Source organism: Mus caroli, chromosome 13 (genome assembly GCF_900094665.2).
Source record: "Mus caroli chromosome 13, CAROLI_EIJ_v1.1, whole genome shotgun sequence".
NCBI classification, from domain to species: domain Eukaryota; kingdom Metazoa; phylum Chordata; class Mammalia; order Rodentia; family Muridae; genus Mus; species Mus caroli.
In genome coordinates this window covers 85455265-85478049 of record NC_034582.1, presented here as the reverse complement: position 1 = coordinate 85478049, position 22785 = coordinate 85455265, and the positions used below count along the sequence as shown (strand labels likewise).

The window sequence follows — 22785 nt, the reverse complement described above, 5'->3', positions numbered from 1 at the left end:
CAGCAAGCCAGGACACTTCAAAAGACAGCATCATTTCTTTCCTTTCTTTCTCTCTTCCTTCCTTTCCTTCCTTCTTTCTTCGTCCATTCTTCTATCCTCTTCCTTCTTCCTCTTACTCTTCTTCCTCCTACCCCTGACTTTGGTTATTTCAGACAAGGTCTCTCTACATAGCTTTGGTTATCATGGAACTCTCTGGTTGTGATGGAACTTCCTCTGTAGACCAGGCTGTCCTCATACTTCCCTCCAGACATCTGCCTGCCTCTACCTCCCAAGTGTTGGCATTAAAGGCATGTGCCATGATGCCTGACTCATCATGATTTCTAAGACTGTGGGTGAGAGAACCAAAATTCTATTGGAACGAGTGCCTTAATAACTTGTAATTTTCTTTTTCCATTTTTGATAGTGAAAAAAATGTATGAATCAAAAGAAAAGAATTGAAAAGTGAATTTAAAGTAATTTTACTTTGTTTTAAGATAAAACTGAAGTATGATGAAGCAAATCATTTCTTCTGGTACTACAGAATGCATCCCACCCACATCCTAAAACTAAACTGTAACAATGTGCTTTGTTCTTCGTAGTAAATAAGAACTTACGATGTTGATTAAAAACCAAATGAGAATAAACACTTAGAAACGGAAACTCTTAAAATAAAAATTGTAAGATTTACTGTTAAATATTTAGACTTAGCTCTTCAAGAAGCATCTAATTACATATCTGACATGCTATCATTAACAAGGCACAATGTATATGAATTTTATACTCCGTGAAAATAAACCAAAGTATGCTCTTGGAAATTTCACTGAGAGGATGTTCAGCATTTACTGAAATTAGCTCCACAAGGCAGCCAATCATTTTTGGAAATAGATAGTAAATATTGCAAGGTTGCAAGCCACATACATTACGACTCCTCAAATATATAAATGTGTGTAAATAGTCAGAGATAAAGCATGAGGACACATGTGTCTCCCTGTTACAACAACACTTAGCAAAAAAGTCAGTCAGCACAAAGTCTGGCTAAGCAGCAGCCTTCAAGGAGACTGCAGTTAGCGGAGATAACAGAGGAAGGTAGATTTCACACAAAAAGAAACACTTGTGATATTTGCCAGGTCTTTTACAAATGCTAAGCAGCACACAAACCTTACCTGGTTAGGTATCCTCAATGGGGGCCTCGGGCCACCAGGGTACCGAGGCGACATGAAAGGCTGTTAGAGACAAACAAAACAAAAATCAGAGTAATGTGAAACACACATCTAAACAACAAACTACTTGAAAAATGTAAATAAATACAATTTATAATCAATTCATTTTCCTGTTTCCAGCAGAACAAAAGCTTCCAAGAAAATTGTCATCCTGCTTTTTATTTTGGAGAATATCTGAGAATTTACCACAGGAAATGTGAAAACATTGAAGATGATTAACCACAGCAATTAAAAATATGAGTTTCTAAAATGATGATCCAATTGGCAACAACAGGATGAAGAAATGGATAAGCTAGTCCCCATAGCTATCAGGTTTGGTGGTTATTGCATTACACATGACAGGTTCTGAGTGTGTATTAAAATTTTCAAATTTCATCCCTCTACTGCTATTCTACACAAGACTACAGAGAACTTTGTTTTCTATGGGTTGCTCTTTTCCCATTATGAGTTTGTTATATGATTGATTATAAAGTTTAAAAGTAAAACTTCTTTCCATATTTTGATTGTAGTATATTCTGAAGTATATATATTTTAATCAAAAGGGAAATGGGTTAGTTTCTGTTGTTGGACGAGTCAAAGACTCTGTTAAGCTGGGTTAAATCTTTAGTAGGAAACTGAGTATCTACGAGTATCTTTGTGGCCAGCGCCTATGGAAATGAATATCTAAACTTGTCTACTTAGACTCAGGTTGTTTATTTCTAAAGTGCTATGAAATTATTCAAAACTTTGATTTTATTATTATTATTATTTATTAATAATTAGCATAATAATTTTGCTTATTTATATAGTAATACTTAAATAAGATTTTCACATATAAAATAAGAAAGTACTTATTTCTAATGGGCTTCATATTAATTAAAATATTAAGAAGTTTAATATATACTGAGAATCAGTTTAATACGTGGCAAGTAGATTAAAAGGTTTATATACCCAGCTTATAACATTTTACATAAGCGAACCCTACATTTATGTCTTTTATAAATAGAACATTTGGCTTGCAGCAAAAAAATCTCAAGAAATTTCTGTCATGCAGATTTATTTCTATAGTATCTGCTGCAGTCTAAGGAGCTAACAAAACTAAGTTTATACTGAAGAGGCAGCTTGCTTCACTCTCTGTTGTCACTGGGCTCCCAGGGGACCATTTTATTGGGCAGACATGGCAGACTGCTGAAGTAACAGAGTTACCTACCTCCAGCTGCTAAAACTTAAGTGGACTTTTCCTATGCTAACAAAGTTGATTACAAAACACTTGGCTTTCCCAGAGTGAGCAGAGCCAGCTCTCTCTCAGTGGAGAAGCTGCTCCAAGGTGAAGCGGCAAGTAAGCCAGGTGTTACGGCCAGCTACATGCCTAGGCCAACTTCAGGCTCTGCTCTTTTCTTTCCCTTTTAAGTCATCCAATTTTACTTACATAATTACAATTTTAAATTCTGGACTCAATTTAGGTACAGTATCTAAATTTGATAATTAGATGCTGTATTATTGGTTTTATAATAGTTGTCTTTCTTCACAAAGAGTTGTTTCATGATATATTCACAGATTCAATGTATAATATATATATTATATATATCTAACATATATAATATAATATTTATTTTGAAATAAATACAAAGAAATAAAAGTAGCTTACTAGTAATTCCTACCTACGATAAAATCACTTGGAAATGGAGTACAGGCCCCAGATGTGAAAAGTCTCACTAAACACCAAATCCTGGTGCACATAACTATTGAATGCCTTTGGAAACAGACTACTGAAGACTGATGTGTGCATCTAGTGTGAAAAGAAGCTGCATTGTTAACTTCATAGATTATCTGATCTCTGAAAAACTGAATGTGAACCTCTGAATTTGGAAGAGATTATCTCTGCTTTTCTACCTGGTTTACAGAAGTCACCTGAGGCTGTATGTGGTGACTAGGGACAGACAGGTCCCTGCAAAATAATGTTGGGTGAGACAGATTCTGGTTTAGAGAGTTTATTTCCTCATATGCCTTCCTCCAAAACAATTCACTTTTGTGTTTTGGTGGGGGGGGAGGGAGGGAGGGAGGGAGGGAGGGAGGACAGGAGATTGATAGACAAAGTCATATAGCTAAGTATTTCCACAGAACACACATGACAGGAAAATCTAGCTCATTTAGATTATTTAAAATATTTTTATCTAAGTTATAAAGAATGTTTTAGCAAAAGTATTCCTTAAAAATATTAGTGCTAGGCTGAGTGTGGTGGTGCACGCCTTTAATCCCAGCACTCCGGAGGGCAGTGGATTTCTGAGTTCCAGGTCAGCCTGGTCTACAAAGTGAGTTCCAGGACAGCCAGAGCTATACAGAGAAACCCTGTCTCAAAAAAAAAAAAAAAAAACAAAAAACAAAACAAAACAAAAAAAATAGTGCTAGCATTCTAAATATTTAGACAAAACCTAACTATAACATAGCTAGACAGCCACCTAAGTCTTAACCGTCTAATGAGTTAACTTATGTAAACACAACACTGCAATATCAGGCTGTTTGCACTGGATCAACTGTACTTCACTAACTAGCAAGTCAATTTTAATTATGCTATGGTAAAATACTGATCTTGGCCAGAGATTATCTACGGATAATATTAGTTACATGTTATAATAGACATGTTGGTACTCTGAATTTATAACTTAGGACAACCATGTTCTTCAAAGACTTCTTAGCTCTGAAAATAAGCTTATTCTTTATTTCTTAGGCAGTTTTTTTGTTTCATTTTGGTTTTTTGATTTAAGTAGGACATCAAATCCCTGGGAAAAGTTATTTATAATGTATATGGAAAAAAATCTGTGTGTGAGTCAAAAGCTTGGCTGCTGGCTTTTGTAGCATCGCTGATTAGTAGGACGGCCTTGAGCTATACGCTCTGGGGGCTAAAGTTTTCTTAACCTTAAAATGAAGAAGTTGGACCAGATTATGTTTAATATCCTTTACAAAACAAGGGATACACAATTCTGAAGTAAGTCCTTTCTGCTTTGCCTTTAAATTAAAACCTTGGTATGGTGTACAGCTGTAGACATCTGCAGTGTGTGTGTGTGGGGGGGGGGGTGTCTACAGAAAAAACGCATGCTTGCAGACTCCAGCTGCCCTTATCAAGGAGTTGGAGAAAATTACCATGTTTTCTAGAGAAAAGTAATGAGGCCTTAGAGGTCAGTTGGGAACAGAAGAGCACTCCTAATGTAAGGGTGCAGCAAGTAGAATCCCTCATTTGACAAGTAATTTTCTGAGCATCCACAAGGGCTCAGGTTCTAGGTGTTAGATCTGTCAGTGAACTAAGCAGATAGAGATCAATTCCGCCAGGCAGTGGTGGTACTTTAATCCCAGCACTTGGGAGGAAGGCAGGCAGATTTCTGAGTTCGAGGCCAGCTTGGTCTACAGAGTGAGTTCCAAGACAGCCAGAGCTACACAGAGAAACCCTGTCTCGAAAATAAAATTAACCCCACCCCCCAAAAGAGATCAATTCTCTCTCCTTGGAATTCGTCAAAGCTCACAACCTTATTATTAAACTGAGAAATAATTTTTCAGAGAATGTTCTGTGCATCAGTCCTCTTTGGAACAAATATAGTGTTCTCTTTACCAAATGTCAAGTATCAATGAAAGTTCCAAAAACAAAACAAAAAAACCAAAACCAAACAAACAAAAAAACCCACCCTTTAATCTGTACCTTTCCTGAAAGCCATACTGTGTCATCCCTACTGAATCAAATGCACAGTCCTCAGTGACTGAAAATCTAGATGATGATTTCACTTTCAGATTGAGCCACACACATGGGATGAGGTTCTTGAGCCCATGACAGTTTGGCCTGCATCCTAACAGGGAAGCTATTCTCATAAGCAAAATTCTCTCTGCCTGTTCCTACTATTAACATGTGCTTTGGGTCTTTGTGTCTCTACAGAATTCCCATAATGTAACCAAATCCCCAGTATAAAGCTATGTAAAGATGGGGGCTGTAGGGAATCTTTCTGGTGGGCAGAGCTTTCCTGAATAGTTTGCTGTCTTTAAAAAGAAGACAGAGGGTTGACTGCTTTCCCTCCCGCTTGTGAAGGGGCAAATGACTGCTCACTGAGAAGAGAACTGAACACAAGGCTGCTTGGAGTTTTGGTTGTTTGATGTTTGGAGATGGGGTCTCTATAGCTCAGATTCGCCTCAAGGTTGCTATGGAGCTGATGACTGAATTTAGGATCCCAGGCCTCCCTTCCTGAGAGCTGGGGTTTTAGGTGTCTGCTACTCTGCCAGGCTAATTGTGTGCTAATAGATGGAACTTACTTCTTATATACCACAGAAACACCCCACTAAGTGACTATCTTAAGCCCAACACCTTGACTTTGACTATTCTTGGCTTCAGAACTCCGAGGAGTAAGTATGTTGCTTAGATCATCTAATCTAGTTTTGTCATTATAGCAGAGCAGACTGACTAAACCTGAAGGAGATGGGTTACTGGGAAGTAGGAAGAACACAAATACACCGTATAAAAACATCAGTAAGTGTGTGAAGACAAAATGGCACGTGACAACACCTGGCAGGAGCACAGGCTCTCTGCAGCCAAGGGTCTTCCAGAGTACTGACATATGTCACGCAGAATCATAATGTGTTTAAGAATAAAGGTCATTAAGTTTAAATAGATTATTATTTCATATTCTACCAAGAATTATTTAGAAATTTTAAACTGCTTTTCTAAAAGGAAGATTACCGTTTATTTCTTATCCTTTCTGATACATTATAATAAAACATGACTTATAAAATCTTTTTAAATATACTTTCTTGAGACATTTTAAAGCAGAAAGCTTCACTTCTTAGAATTCATTAAGTCAATCTTTTATGGTAAAAGGAAAGCAAAGATCAAACTTCTGAACTGCCCTTCTAGTTTTCCCAACCCTGGCTCTGCCCTTTCTTAGGAGTGTAGAATAGATGGATCTATCATAGGGCCAAGCAGCCACAAACAAACTGCTTGACTCAGCATCTCCTCATGGCCCCAGGAGCTCTGGGAACATTCACTTCTTTCCCCCAGCCACCACTTAAACAGAAAAGCTGAGAAAGCTGGGAGTATCTCCAATAAGCAAGTTAATTTACATATAAAGACAAATTAGCATACAGTCTTGATTCACCAGACTAAAAGAAATGCAAGGAAAACATCAAAACCAAAACCCAAACGCAGTTTAACAAGCTCTTCCTCTTTTCCCTTAGACACTCTGAGTAGAGCTTTTATAATACATGTAGCCTGGACATGTTTGACTTTGTTTATAAGATAAAGGCTGACAGTAAATGGACATGGTTTGATTAGAAGAGTGTTATCATCATAATAAAACTGCTCATTAAAACATGGTAACTTATGACATTCTCCAGGAAAGAAAGGCAGGCAGGCAGTGCCTCCTGGGGAGGAGGTACAGGAGGAAAGCAGCAAATGGAATGCTTGGTTGAGTCAGTAGCTGAGGTAGCTGAGCAGTTAACTGGAGATGGAACAGAGCTTGGCTGCTTGGTATAAATGTCTCCTGTTAAAAATAAGTAGTGCATACTAATACTGTAAAGAGTGGACCACCAAGACTCAACATTTCAGTACTGATACTAAATAGTCTGTCTTCTTAAAATAAAATATCTTTGGCATAAAAGATACATAAGAAAAAGGTTAACTTTTAAAATGTAGTTTATATACCACAGCATTTAGATAAAAAATGAGATGCAAATGAAAAATGCTATGGAAAAATATGAATTGTTTTCAATAGTTTTACTAATCATGATGCGATTAAGTGTCTTTATGTCTTAGTCCTGAGGAGCTACTGCTTAATCTAGTTTTAATCTTTTCTCTAGTTTGGTCAATGTAATATATTAAGAGTCCAGCATAATTCTATGACATAGGATTAGTCTAGAATCTGTAAAACATACTTTTAGAAAATGAAGAATATATCAGGATATAGTTAAATTTTTAGCAATGAATCCAAAATATATTGACTACAAGGTTTAACCAAAGGACAATATTCTTTTAAAAACAAAACTATTTTTGTATCTATTTTACAAATTAAATTCTCTGTATATGATCCTTTCTATGTAGAGTTCTATTCTATATTTTACTTATAAGTAAGTTTTTAAAATTAAACTTAAATATATTAACTCTTTTAAAATTATATGTTACCAATAATAAATATTACTAGGGAATATTTCTTTGAAAATCTTTAGTGGAGCGTGACAGTTTATCTTAGTCATACTTTATATGCAGATGTTTGCATACTTTTATAATTCCATGTAATGCTTGAGTTTTCTATAGAAAAGTAATGATGCATAAGTTATACATAAATAAATCTAAAGATTTCTTCCAATTTCCTCATCTTATTTGTTTAGTTTCCTTTCTGTTTTTCATGAACATCTCCATCAGACACCACTGACACTCCAGTGAATAAGACACTCTTGATTAACACATTTTAATTCCAACTAGTACTAAACTAATTTAGCTCACAAATGACATACTTGTGCTGGCATATTCTGCTGATCAGCGTAAGGATGTAGTTTATCTTCCATGCATCCTAGACAGTCTATCCTCATCAACACTTAATTAAAATAACTGTAAAGTAATAACAAATCTAGTTTCTTTGATGTGTTTTTGGCAAGCTAATCCCATACAGCAGTTATAAGCAGGGTGATTATTTATGGGTTTATCCTAAGCATCAAGATTGGTCACTTACATTATGGTTCTTTTCAAGAAGATGAGGGTACTTCTTAAGCTTTTGTTACCACACAATCGTTGCATATAGGTGTGCCCCACAGACTCATGGATTGTGGGTCAGGACCAATATACCGGTCCTGGTGCTGTCCTCATATACATAACATACACATATATGACTGAACAACATTCATTAAAATTAATTATTCAATTAAGTCAATTTATATCAGTGAGTATACACAAATACACACACACTTATTTTTGGTGTGTGGTAGTAAGGTTAACAACAGACCAATTGCCTTTACTACATATCTGATTATGAAAATAAATAATTGAAATTTATAGCAAAAGATAGAGTATGAGGGTGCTCATTTTCTCTCATATGTGGATGTTAGCTTTTAAGCTTTAGATAGATGTTTCAATATGAATAACAACAGAGGTTAGGTAGCTAATAAGGGAGCATGGGAGAGGAGAAGATCTTCCTGGAAAGGGGAAATAGTACAGTGTTATAGAGACAACGGAGAAACTCAAATAGTAAGATTAGGTGAGGAGGTGGGGAAGGCAGGGTAAAGGAAGGAATATGGGGACAAGTAGTACTAGAAGCCTTCTGAACAGCCATATGGAAACCTGCTACTACAGAAGCCTCCTAAAATATATATGCATATGAAGTTAAACAGGATCACCATATACTGTGGAGACAATGTCATATCTAGACATCTTACACCATCAAGTAAAACCTCCAGTGTCAGGAATGTGCTGTACCTTGTTGAGCTCTTGGCCAAAGGGATCACTTTGACCCCTTCAAACATCACCGACTATTAATTAGCAAGGCTCTTGGTTACTGGTGGTGGTAAGGCCCTACTGCTGAAGACACAAACTTACTTATGTCATCAAACATGAAGATATTGATCTTGCACCCAACTAGAAGCTGCACTCCCACTGACTGGACTAGTAGTCATCGTGTGAGAAGCTGCTTAGTATGCTACTAGAGAAAAAAAATAATCCCCACTTTCAACAGCAATTGTGGTTTATATATGATTGACTCAGGGAGTAGCACTACTAGAAGGTCTGGCCCTGTTGGAGTAGGTGTGGCCTTGTTGGAATAGGTGAGTTAATGTGTGTGTGGGCTTTAAGACCCTCATCTTAGCTGCCAGGAAGCCAGTATTCTGCTAGCAGCCTTCAGATGAAGATGTAGAACACTCAGCTCCTCCAGCGCCATGCCTACCTGGAAGCTGCCATGTTTCTGCCTTGATGATAATGAACTGAACCTCTGAACCTGTAAGCCAGCCCCAATTAAATGTTGTCCTTATAAGACTTGCTTTGGTCATGGTGTCTGTTCACAGCAGTAAAAACCTAACTAAAACTACCCCCTACAAACCTTGTGACTTACAACAGTGACCTATCTGCAGGATGTAGTGGTGCCACAGAGCTGCAGCTGTTATGGAAGTAACCATTTTTTGATTGGATTTGAGGCCCACTCAAATTGTACATTATACTACGAAAGGACTAAGAACCTAAGACTAGATGGGAACTGGGCCTAGGAGAAGCCTAATGCTATACCCATATTTGTCACCTTATACAAAGCTCGAGTCCAAGTGAATCAAGGACCTCAACATAAAACCAGAGACATTGAATCAAATAGAAGAGAAAGGGGAAAAGAGCCTCCAACTCATTGGCACAAGGGAAATTTCCTGAACAGAACACTAATTGGTCCAGTCCTATAATCAGAAATTGATGAATGGGACCTCATGAAACTGAAAAGCATCCATAAGGTAAAGGACACTGTCAAGAAGACAAAATGACAACCTATAGATTAGGAAAAGATCTTCACTAACCCTACATCCAACAGAGGGCTAATATCCAAAATATATAAAGAACTCAAGAAAACCTCCAAAAAAAAAACCCCAAATAACCCAAATAAAAATAGGGTACAGAACTAAACAGAGAATTCACAACAGAAGAATCTCGAATGGCTGAGAAGCACTTAAAGAAATGTTCAAAGTTCTTAGTCATCAAGGAAAATGTAAATATAAACGACCTGAGATTCCACCTTGTACCAATAAGAATGGTTAAGATCAAAACCTCAAATGATAGCACATGCTGGTGAGGATGAGGAGAAAGGAACACTCCTCCATTGCTGGTGGGATTGCAAGCTGGTAAAAACACTCTGGAAATCAGTGTGACAATTCCTCAGGAAATCTGAATATAGTTCTATCTGAAGACCTAGCTATACCACTCCAGGACATACACCCAAAAGATTCTTCAACCTGTAATAAGGACACATGCTCCACTATGTTCAGAGCAGCCTTATATGTAAGAGCCAGAAGCTGGAAACAACCCAAATGTCCCTCAACTGAAGAATGGATACAGAAAATGTCGTTAATTTACACAATGGAGTACTATGTAGCTATCAAAAATAAGGACATCATGAATCTTGTAGGCAAATGGATGGAACTAAAAAAATATCATCTTGAGTGAGGTAACTCAGACCCAGAAGAATATGCAATATGATACTAGCCAAAAAGTACAGGATACATAGGATACAACCTAAGACTATATATAAGAAGCGTAACTAGTGGAAAGGCCTAAGTGAGGATGCTTCAATCCTACTTAGAAGGGGGAAGGGAGGGAGGTACCTGGGTTTGAAAGGGGAAGGGGAGGGGAAAAGGATCAGCTATGGGGGGGGGGTGCCCAGAGGGCCAGCAGAATGAATGGAAATAAGCAGGCTCAGTGTGGTGGGAGATAGGGGACCTTCTAGAAAGTACCTGACACCTGGGAGGTGAGAGGCTCTCAGGACTCATCCTTAGCCAAAATGCCCAACATTGGGGAGAGGTAGTTCACCTCCAGTAGATAGATAGGGCCTCAATCAGAGGGAGTGGTTTACTAATTCACAGTCAAAGTTTCTCACCCAAAATTGTTCTTGTCTTAAAAAAAAAATGCAGGGACAAAAATAGAGAAGAGACTAAAAGGAAAGGCGGTTCAAAGACTGGCCCAACTTAGGATCTATCTCATGGGGTGGGGGTGGGGTCAAACCAAGGCCTGACACTATTATTGATGCTATGATATACTTACAAACGGAGCCTTACACCCAACCATTGGATTGAAGTTGGGGACCCCTGTGGTTGAATTAGGGGGAAAAATGAAGAAGCTGAAGAGGAGGGCAACTCCATAGAAGATCAGCAGTTTTAACTAACCCAGACCCCAGGGAACTCCCAGAGACTGAGCCACCACCCTGGCAGCATACATGGGCTGGTCCAAGGCCCCTGGCACATATAGCAGAGGTCTGCCTGGTCTGGTCTCAGTGGGAGAAGGTTCACTTAGCTAGAGACTTGAGGCCCCAGGGAAGGGGGAGGTCTACTTAGGGGGCCACCCTCTAGGAGACAAGGGGGAGGAGGAATAGCATGAGAAACTGTGGGAGGGAAGACCTTGGGGAGGGGGGAACAACTGGAATGTAAAGAAAATAATAAAAGAAAATAATTAATATTTTGTTTAAATTTTTAACCATTTAAAAGAAGCTAAGATTCAAGCAATACTTTTAATTTTTCCTTAAAGAATACAAATTCATCACTTTTTTGCATTGTATGATTTATATTTTCATGTAAAGTTGCTCTAGGTGAGGGTATGGGAAATATACCCTTTACCTTGTATTCAGCAATCATTGTAAAAATAACTTAAAATGCTGTATTTTGTTCTTATCTTTCTGGTATATTGATATTCTTGTGGCATTCAATTGATTTAGCAATAGTCCTTTGAAATGTCCATGCAGAAAAATTAATATATTTGTTAAGAAATTGGCCCTGATAGATCTCAGGGGTAGAGTGTTTGCTTAGCATGCCTGAGGCTGTGGGCTCCACTCCCAGAAGCACACATGAAACAAAACTAAATTATACGAATATTAATATAATTTATATTTATATATAAAATAAATATAACCCATATTTATGTGTCAATTTTTTTAAAGTAATAAAGATTTCAACATGTATGTTAATGAATTAAACTAGTTTAACTCATATATTAGATGCTGGGAATTTGAAAAATGAAAGAGAGGGAAATTGAACTCGCCTGAGGATTTCTATGGTAGCTGAGGCAAGAGGCAAGTGCAAGCACAAGCAACCTGTCTGACCCTCCCTTGAAAAAGAAAAGGTGATCAAGGCTCGGGGCACAACAGTTATGCCATCAGCCCTCTTGAGCAGTGTTTTCTAACCACAGAATAAGATTCAGCATTAAAAAACGAAACGAAACAACCACCACCATAAACTAAGAGTTCCACCCCATCTATGTTGATCCCTTGACTTTCAGGAGTAACAAGAAGTGGCAGGACAAGTGCCCTGGTCTCAGACAGCCAGGCTAACTGCTGAGTGCTCCCCAGGAAACAACTGGAGTTCCAACAGACATTGTCCTTCTATCCCAACTGCGAGGCAGAAGCAGACACCCAACAGTTCCTCTTCTGCTCCCTGTCCATCCAGAAAATGCTACGGGGCTTTTAGTTTTCTGAATTGTAGGTTTTAAAGCCCCCTTAGTTATTCAAGCTGAGAAGTTTAAATTCATTCTGTAGCTGAGACCAGAAACTATCACCAGGTCTGTAGGACAGCAGTCACAAGAAGTCAGCTGCCAGCCGCCCGGCACCTCTGCATTTCAGGTGTTTTATCTTTGCAATAGAGAAGGGCTTGCTCCATTTGCAATGCTCAGGCTTTTTTTTTTTCTTTAACATTCAAAATTACATTTCTAGAACACTTATGTTTTATTTTTATGGTTTGTGTTTTGATAATTAAACAGTATTCTCTGCCTTCCACTATACAATTTTAGTGATTTTCACTCTGGGAAATACTATTTCTACTATCTGAATTTTAACACACACATACTCTCTCTTGTCTCTCATGTATTAGATATTATATTTTAATGTTAATTACACATAGGTGTTCCCAATTAATAATTAGTATTTCTAGTACCCTACTCAGTAAAACTGAGAAACAATATAGAAACTAAACTTCTGGTTCATTAAAATTTAAGATAACATGTACAACTTCTGGAGAGTGGGAAAGGGGGCATCTCCAGAATTATAATATTTCTAAAGACTTGTTTCTGAAACCCATCAGGGAAGGAGGAGAGGCAGATCACTGGAAAGAGGGGCACAGCAAGCCTGACACCCGACAGAGACTAGAAAGGACCTAACAAGCCTGTGTGTGTCTCAGTGTGGGAGGGACCAAGCAGCCAGTCCTGAAGCTGGTGTGGCTGACTCAGGAAGACTCAAGAACAGCAGAGCACATGATACACATAAAGGTATCTCAAAAGCTCAGACTTATTCACAGGAACCAAGTAAACATTTACCTCTAAGACACTAACCCAGAGATGATAGAAAATACTTCCTGGGGCTCAGAGATGGCTCAGCAGTTAAGAGCACTAACTGCTCTACTAAAGGATCTTGGTCCAATTCCCAGAGCCCGCATGGCAGGTCGTACCTGTCTATTACTCCGGTTCCAGGATTTGACATCCTCATGCAAACATTTGTGCAGGCAAAACACCAATGCACATACAAAAATTAAAAAATGAGTAAAATTATTTAAAAATTTTTCAGTTTCTGCTCTGAAATGTTTTCGTTTTTAAGCTAGCGAAGCTTGCTTGCTTGCTTGCTTGCTTCCTTCCTTCCTTCCTTTTTCTTTCTTTTTTCTTTTAAAAACCTGTGTATCTTGTGGGCAGAACAAACTTTAGGTTGAAGGTTTTGTGGGTGGGTTGATGTTCCCCCACCTTCCACTGGAAGTCCTGCCTGGCTATAGGAGTCTCTGTATTCCCCACTGGTAGAAATCTCAGCTAGGGTCATTCCCATAGACTCCCTGTAACTTTCCCCATCCCAGGTCACCAGCTGATCCCAGAGATTAAGGGAACAGCCAACCAATGACTATCCAAATTTGAGACCCATCCCATGGGAGAGAGCCAACCCCTGACACTATTAGTGATCCTCTGCTATGCTTGCAGACAGGAACCTAGCATAACTGTCTCCTGAGAGGCTTCATCCAGCAATGAATGGAAACAGATGCTGAGATCCACAGCCAAACATTAGGAGGAGCTTGGGAGTCTTGTGGAAGAGTTGCAGAGAGAATTAAGGGAGCCAGAGGGGTCAAGAACACCACAAGAAAACCTACGGAGTTTTCTAACCTGGGACCTTGGGGGCTCACAGAGACTAAACCACCAACCAAAGGACATGCAGGGGCTGGAACTAAGCCCCTACCCACATTTGCAGCAGATGTACAGCTTGGTCTTCATAGGGATTCCCCTAACAATTGGAGCGGGGCTGTCTTTGACTCTGATGCCTGCTTTTGGGTCCCCTTCTCCGAGCTAGACTATCTCCTTGGGCTTTAATGGGAGAAAAGGTGTTTAGTCCTGCAGGAACTAGGTACCCCACGGTGGGGTGGTCCCCAAGGGGGCTTCCCCTTTTCCTCAGAGAAGGGGAGGGAGAAACAGGGAAAGGATTTACAAAGGTAAGACTTGGAGGGGGGGTGCAATTGGGATAGAATATGAATTTAAAAAGTACATTTTGGGAAAAAAATTCCTTTTAATTTCTTTTCAGTCTCAAGAGAAAAACAAGAGTTCTTCTCATATTTGATTTTTTTGTTTTCAAAGTATTGGCAATATTGCTTTACTCTGTGCTCCCCACCCAGCTGGGGAGCCTTTTCTAGTCAATAACCCTGTGAAGAAAGGGGAATTTTTCTACTACCTGTTTTTCTTTCTTCTTTTTCTTTCCCCTCTCCCTCTCTCTTTTTAATTCCTTTTCATTAGTACTATGCCAAAGCATTAGGTCAGTTTGCTACCATGCAGTCTGCTTAAAGACAGACTCTTTGGAACACAGATGCTAACATGGAGACACTGTCCCACAGCCACTAGATGGCAAAGCAGCGTTCCCACTGCTGGCCTAGTCCTGCCAGCGGCTGGCAATGCTGTGGCACTGTCCTCTAGCACAGCAGAGCTCTGTCTGATCAACTCAATCAGATTACAGGTGAGCGCTCAGCCTGAAACTAAGTCACTCGCAGTACACTTCCTGTCCCCACGTACTTACAACTGCAGTCAGGCGAAGCCTTGCTTTTACTACCCAACGTTAATACATTATCAGTTTTAACAGTTTCTGTTAAGGAAGCTAAAGATTTAGTGACTATAAGATAATAAATGTATCAAGATAAAAATGTAGCAAAATATAATGCACAGCAAAAACGAACAAGTCTATATTGGTTTATATTCAAATTAAACAGATATTTATAAGTGTATCCAAGATTATATCATGCTTTTTTTTTTCTTTTTTTTTTTTTTCTTGAGATAGGGTTTCTCTGTGTAGCCCTGGCTGTCCTGGAACTCACTCTGTAGACCAGGCTGGCCTCGAGCTCAGAGATCCCCCTGCCTCTGCCTCCCAAGTGCTGGGATTAAAGGCGTGTGCCACCGCCGCCCGGCCTCATGCTTTTCAATAAAAGATATGTCCAGTTCCTAGGGTAAGTAAGGTTCAGTTTCCATTGTGGAAGTTTTCTGAAGTAAAGAGCAGGAAGAAGAAAATATACAACATTCTCTCTTAGAAGAAATGGCCTTCAATTTAATATTCTATAAATTATTTTAAGTCATGGGATAATCTTCATTACAACCTGCAAAAATACTCTTACAAAGTAGCAGACAGGATTAATCTATTTTTTTAAACACAAAAGAATGCTTGTTTTTCCTTTAATTTATTCCAACTATTTACTCAGTCATTTTGACCACTGTACCTAAATGAGAAGAACATCTAAACTGGTCTAAGGAAATGCTGCTGCCCATTTCAATAAGGCTGCAGCCGTTAATGCCTTTGTCTATTTTTGAAAGAATGAATATATATATCATTCCAATAGGTTATATCCAATAGGTTGATACCATTTATAATTAAGATTCTTCATATACCATGAAACTGCGGAATTAAGCCACATGAGATTATTAATGCATTACTGTATTTTTCTACTAAAACCATACTTAAGATTGATGGACAGCCCTATTGTCTTTCCTCTGGTAACAATTAATTAGTTGTCTTGATTTAAGAATGTGGTTCTGATCCCATAATCAGCCACCAAACCCAGACACTATTGCATATGCCAGCAAGATGTTGCTGACAGGACCCTGATATAACTGTCTCTTGTGAGGCTATGCCAGTGCCTGGCAAATATAGAAGTGGATGCTCACAGTCAGCTATTGGATGGAACACAGGGCCCCCAATGGAGGAGCTAGTACAGGGGAACACCAGGGCCAGGAAGCAGGAGTGGGTGGGTTGGGGAACAAGGGGGGGTTGTCGGGGGGCGGGGGGTATAAGGGACTTTCAGGATAGCATTTGAAATGTAAATGAAGAAAATACCTAATTAAAAAAAAAAAAAGAATGTGGCTCTGAAGTCATCAACTGGTTCCACAACAGGTGTCACTGAGGAATTACTGGGTTTCTTACACTAATCACGGCTCTGACAGACTCTAGTAAATAAGTATATATTTTACTTTAGATGGCTTTATTTTACTAAATTGACACTTCCTTTCTCATGTTCAACTATTCCTACTCATTTCTCTTAGTGGCCTCTTACTAAGTAAGAGACATTCCCATTTAAATAAAAACAAAACTTATGGCTTGGATCAGAAATGCTTCCCACAGGTTTGTGTGTTTTAACATCTTGTGCCCAGAGGTGGCATGGGGTCATGGAGGTTAAGGAAGTCAGCCTGACTGACAAGAGATGGGTGGCTGCAACTTTGGAGATCATATAAAACCCACAGCCATGTCCAGTTGTTTCTGATTCTTAATCCTGATGCACTAAGATGCTAAGATGTGAATGAACACACAGCAAGCTCCAAGCACCACAGGTGCCATGCTCCCTGCAGTGCTAGACTGGTCCCGCTCAAACTGTGAGTCAGAGTAAGCCCCCTCCAGTAGGTTTCTCCTGCCAGCAAAGTAACTAACACCATGGTTACAAGTCTCAGAAAGGAAGGCAACAGTCTAACGGACATATTAAACGACTAGAATATTAATCACAGATACTGGTTTCAGGATTAAAGTTAGTTGCATTTGTTTTGAAATCCTAAATTTAGATTTGTAGGAATGTTACTTGCTAATGAATTTAAGTTATACCAAGAGGGAGGAAGAATGAGAGGGATGGAAGGAGGGGGACGGGGTGAAAGGAAGAAGGGGAGAGGGAGAGAGAGAGAAAGGGGAAGAAGGGGGCTGTTCTTTAGTGTAAATGGGAATAAAAGAAATACATTTGCCTATTTATAGGAGGACTATTTTCAACGTAATTTTTACAGTATGATTATAGAGTGAGTGCAACTCAAAACTACTTATGCTTTAACCTAGAAGGCTAATTATAAATTATTAACTTTATTCATTTAATCCCAATACTTTAATCTCTTTATGGTCGTCTCCCATTCATGCTATGCCCACTAAGTTTTGCATTTCTCCCTGGGAATGTGAAGTATCTGCACGCTCTACCTAACTGTAAATTGCAGAAGAGATAAGCCTTTCAGAATCTAGCTGCTACAGAGGCTGAGAGGGGGTAAACTGCTGAGAGCTCTGAGTGCTGGGGTTTCCCTGCTTTGTCCACACTCATTTCTTAGAGAACCCTCGTCTCCTGCTAGTGAGCCTCCTGGAACCAGTCACTGGAGGAGCCACAGCCTGCCCTTCTATGGCTGCTTGCAATGGAGCCCTTTCCTAGAGTGAACCTTGCTCACTGGCTGTGCTGAACTTGGGTGTCTTCATCTGTGAACTCACACATGTTTCTCTTTTCTAAAGCCTCTAGATGTGGACCATTCTCAGAGGAAAATGTCTGTGGAAATAGGAGTAGAAACTGGTGTTTTGATGTATGCTCACCTGTGGTGGCTTCTATGTGTGAAGGGTAGCCTCTTCATGAGCACACTGCAGACCCAATGCTAACTGGCTAGGGAACACTTCAGCCAACCTCATCACCATAGTACTAAGAGATATCAGCTTTTCAGTGTTTGATTGGATTTTTCAGTACCTTAGGAACATTTAAAAATCCTGGGTGTATATGAATTTTAAATAGATGGGGAAAGTCCTTGAGGTGAGCTGAAACACTCTTCTTGGGTTAACAAAAATAACTCACATGTATACAGATTTTTCCATCTCCTATTTTTCTTTACATTGATAAAAATTCTGCAATTATTCAAAGATCCAAAACAGGAACTGCAGTATCTTCCTTGGTTCTTGCAAATTTTTCTCTTTTATGCCTAATTTGCAATCAACTGAGGCTTTTCAAACATAATTACCATTTCTTTCTTTCTAATCCTACTGTCCCAGATCTTGTCAGAAAGACTCTTTCTTGAGTTCTATTTAGGAAATAGTCTCCACTTGTAGACATACTCTTCTGTAACTGAATTCTGGCTAATATTGTTGAAACTATTTCCCCCTTCAAGATGCAAAGGCAAAGATGTTCCTCTTAACAGCTCGCCGTGGTCTTTACGGTTGGGTTCAGATTCTGGACTAACTTCAGGCCCTCTCAGGCGGCGGCACCACCAGCCATTCCCCTGTAACTAGTCAGGATACAACTAGCTTGAAATACTAGGTGTCTACTCCTTTCCCTTCTGGGTTCCTGCCACTATTTCTCCCTCCTTGACTGCTCTTCTTTCTCTGCTTCCTTTGCCTAGCTCCTCATTCATCTTAAGATATTAATTTCGATTACAGTCTCTATGTTGACAATGCTTTTCTGACTATACCTTTCCCAAAACTGAGTGTGGTGATCTAATTTGCTACAAGTGTGCATTCCATAAATTTAATATGCCTATTTTCAAATTTGCCCATACTTAAATCACTTCTTTTCTCAGTTTACCACAGTCTGGGCATTTTGATGTCAGGGATGTTATAAACATGTTTATCAGAGATGCCTAAACAAAGTCTGAATCAATTGCACAACCAGGTCACTGCCTTTCTCAAAGATCTGCTGGATCATATAAGCACGGTAAATCGATTCAGCTCTTTCTTACCATGCCATTCCAGGCCCTTCTCAACAGACTAGAGCACATCTTTCCAGTTTCGTGTGCTCCTGCACACTGTGTGTATCCTGCACACATCATACTGTTTGTCTTATTGCTAGCATCCTGTTTAGCGCTGTCTGATGTGCCTTTCCTCTACGTGTTTTGCTGGGCAGTTTCTCTAACCCTCACTCATTTCCAACTCTGGTGGACTTAATCGTTCTCTCTTCTTGGCCATCACAAAACTTCTCACTTTACTCTTTCATTTTTAAAGCTGATTTGTTGTTAACACAAAGAGCCTCAGAAAGTTGTACAATATATGTGCTGATTTTTAGAAATCACAGCATGTGGAATCTAGAGGTTTCCAGTCATAAATTCTATCAGAATAATTTAAAGGAAATTAAAGCTCTTGTGACTACTCTTACAAGAAAATAGGCAACAGGGGTTAACCCTGACAAACGTGGAAAACAATGTATAGGTTTATCCATCCTGGCATAATGCTCTAGCGCAAACATGTGCTTCCTCCCCAACCAACCTTCACTTCTAACAGTGTCACTCGCTGTGCTCCCAACTGTCTCACAGAGAAGGCTCCCCAACACACTCCCTAACCCACTTCTGACAAGAGAATTAAGAGTGTAAAGCAAAAATAAAATGAACTGAAAACATGTCACAGATAGCAGTCAACTTTCAAAGGTAACTTCAATGGCAGAAATAGAGACTGTCTTGATTTAACGTTCCAGCCCTGTCCCTTCCTGTGAAACCATTTACCAGTGTTTGGTGTGTCCATCTGCGCTGTGAGAGTCAGCAATCCACACTGTAAACATTGGCTACTGTGGGAGCTGGTAGCTATGTAAAGCATGTAGACTAGACTAAAGCACAGCACACAGGAAGCAACTGTTAAACGTTAGCTGTTGTTATCATTGTCTTATGAGCTGATTGTGTAATGACCAAGAGCTGGACTTAGGGTCTCAGGGTAGAATGTGGCTCTAACATGACTATTACATCTTTCTTATTACTCCAGTAACAATAAAGAGCAGCTAGACAAATAAATATTCCCTAAACATGCAGGGTTGGTTTGAAGTTCTAAATGAGATCTTTTGATTCTATAGATCTATTTTGCAAAATTATTTACAAGTTAATCTCTGCAAGTACCTTAATAATGGTATGAATTACTAACCAATTATTATCAAATTTTGGAATTATCAATTTGGCTTATAGGTGCATACCATATTAACAAGATAGTATGTTAGATATTAATTACTGTAATGTCTCCCACCTCCAATTCTTAACTCCTAAATTCTTAATTTTCTCAAAGAGTGTGATAAAATTAATATATAGAAAAAAGTCTTCAGAATTTATATGGGTCTGTGGTTTGGGTTAGAATTCTCTCAGATTTAAAGTAAAGATCTATAAAATTTTAAAAATTATGCATTATAGCTCTAAAATCATTACTGTCATTGCTAAAAGGAATTTTAAAATTTTCATTGCTGAAATTTTAAAAAGCTAAATACACAATTGAAAATCTGATCTTCAAATTTTATATAATTATATTAATAAATATTCCAGCTGAAAAACTACAAAGGTGATTTCAAGTATTTGATACAAAGTATAATTTTTATTAAGTGAATAGATTATGACTTGGCTACATTTGAAAATACAGCCAAATCTTGATTATTCTTAGTCTACAGAAATACAGACGTTGAAAATGAGCAAAACGTTTTCACATTAAAGATGTTATTTCCCACAAAGTATTCACCACGGTGAACTTAATAGTCTAATTTGTACTTTCATTTCTTTTCTTTCTTAATCAAATGAAATGACTTAATATTATAAGAAATAATACAACAGAGGAAGGGAAATATATGAATGACCAGCCCGAGCAATCAAGAGTTGGCTGTACAATATCACATTTACTTTAAGAATCAATCTACAAGAACTCAAAGAGCCTCGTCCTACTCCATCACCATTAATAACACCAAGCAGTGGTCCCTCCACCTCACCATCCCTAGCAAGACTCTGAGTACCTGAAAGAACCCTGGTGGCACGGGACCTACTGGCATGCCATCTCCTGGGGGCATGTTTCCTAGCACGGGGCTGGGAGCTGCTGCAGCACTCTGCAAAGAATAAAGGAGAGACAGAGCTACATCATTACAGAGAAGGCACAGGACCACAGGCTGGTGCACACTGCAGGGTGGCTGCTTTTGCACTCCTGCGAGCAAAAGCACTGGTTCCCACTCTACATGTGCCCTGAGATTAACAGTGTATAAACAATGTCAGTGGCTGTAAAAGGCCTGAAGAAACTCGGTGAAGACAAAGATCTTTCATAAGATGACACATTTGAATATATATTAAGTTCTGGGAGTAAGTGACAGATGATAAAGTTTTAACAAATGCTTAATTGAAGGTACAGACACTTGACATGGCAAACATTAGCAATGAGTGTGCAAACAGGTAAAAGTCTAGTATGACGATCACAGGAACTGGGAGAAGGCCTTTATTTAGGTTATACTTAAATTATGTCACAAACAAGTAAAATTCACTTTCTGCCTACAGATAGCCAAATTTTATTCATTTTTAATGTTATAATCATTACCCAAAACATAAAGTGTAAGTAAGGTGAGAAGATGAAAATGCAGGCAGGAGGCTGAAGAAACAACTGAATTAGCTCGGAAGACACTGGTCTCACACAAGTTAGTAACACTATCAGCTTGAAAAATTCAAAGTTTATTTAATTTATAAGCTTTTCATGAAATCCTAGCATTTCATTAAATGGGAATATGAAAAAATAAAACCTTTGCTTTGGATTCTTTGTAGTCAGATAAGGGCTATAGATTTCTTTTTTTATACACATTGGTACACATGAAGCTGCTCTGTAACTAGCAACTGTATTTTTCAATTTCATTAAGGTTCTAAAAATACTAAAGAAGGGACCAGATGAGGACATAATTAGTACCACCTTTATGGAAGAGCATATGCAAGGTCCTGAAAAATAAAAATAAAAATAAAATAAAACAAAACCTAGAAATAGAAGTAATCCAGCAGCGGGCAACCTTACTATCACGTAGATATCCAGAAGAGGAACAATTACTGTGCAGAGATATCTGCAGTCCTGTTCTATCTGAAGTGCTATTTCTAATAGCCAAAATACAGAATCAACCTAAACATTCACTGATGAATGAATGAATGAATGAATGAATGAATGAATGCGGAAAATGTGGCCCATATACACAACGGAGTTTTATTTAGCCCTAAAAAACTGTGACAGTGTGGATAAGCCTGGAGGACATTACGTTAAGTTCAAATAAAGCAGGGCAGAGAGACAAATAGCACAGGATCTTACACAGACGTGGAAGGTAAAGAGCTGATCTCATAAAGCTGAGAACAGACTGGCCAGTCGGGGGTAAGGACATTAAGGAAAGGGGCTGTGGAACAAGTACAGAGGCACAGCCAGCTAGAGGAGGGAAGTTCTGGGCTACAGTTTACAGCAGTGCAACTGTAGTTAGCAATATTTTAAAACAGTAGCAAGAGAAGACTCTGAATGATTTACTATAAAGGCACCAGGGAGGCTTAGGACACACCAGTGTGACAGTTAACAGCTTCGCTGTGAAAAAACATTCCAAGCTGGTCCCACAGCTACATACATGCTACCCTGACTACTATGGGTCCCACACTTACATGTATGCTGGTCCCACAGTTATGTATGTACATGCTGCCCTGACTACGATGGGTACCACACTTACATACATGCTGGTCCCACAGTTACATACATGCTGCCCTGACTACTATTGCCTGTTGCATCCATCAATGCACTCAGTCCACAGATGATATAGTATCTTAGCGAGTTCTAGTACATAGTTCCACAGTACGTGAGGTTGTTGAGACCAATGATTTTCACAGTTCTCAAGAGTATCTAGGCTGAAATGGGATCCTGTGAAATGCTGTTTACTTATGAATCCAAATGTA

General features: G+C 38.8%; 1 protein-coding gene across 10 annotated transcripts in view; it reads right to left on the bottom strand.

Moving 5' to 3' along the window:
- Positions 1 to 22785, bottom strand: part of Ssbp2 (single stranded DNA binding protein 2) — a 240715-nt gene that overhangs the window by 40126 nt on the left and 177804 nt on the right. For 7 of the 10 annotated variants that reach the window (XM_029468157.1, XM_029468156.1, XM_021180034.1 and 4 more), the window contains 2 exons: positions 20847 to 20936; positions 1143 to 1202 (listed from right to left, as the gene is read on the bottom strand). In XM_029468157.1, the coding sequence (XP_029324017.1) occupies positions 1143 to 1202; positions 20847 to 20936 (150 nt within the window). The remainder of the gene's footprint in view (positions 1 to 1142; positions 1203 to 20846; positions 20937 to 22785) is intronic. The other 3 variants (XM_029468161.1, XM_029468160.1, XM_029468159.1) reach the window with 1 other exon arrangement.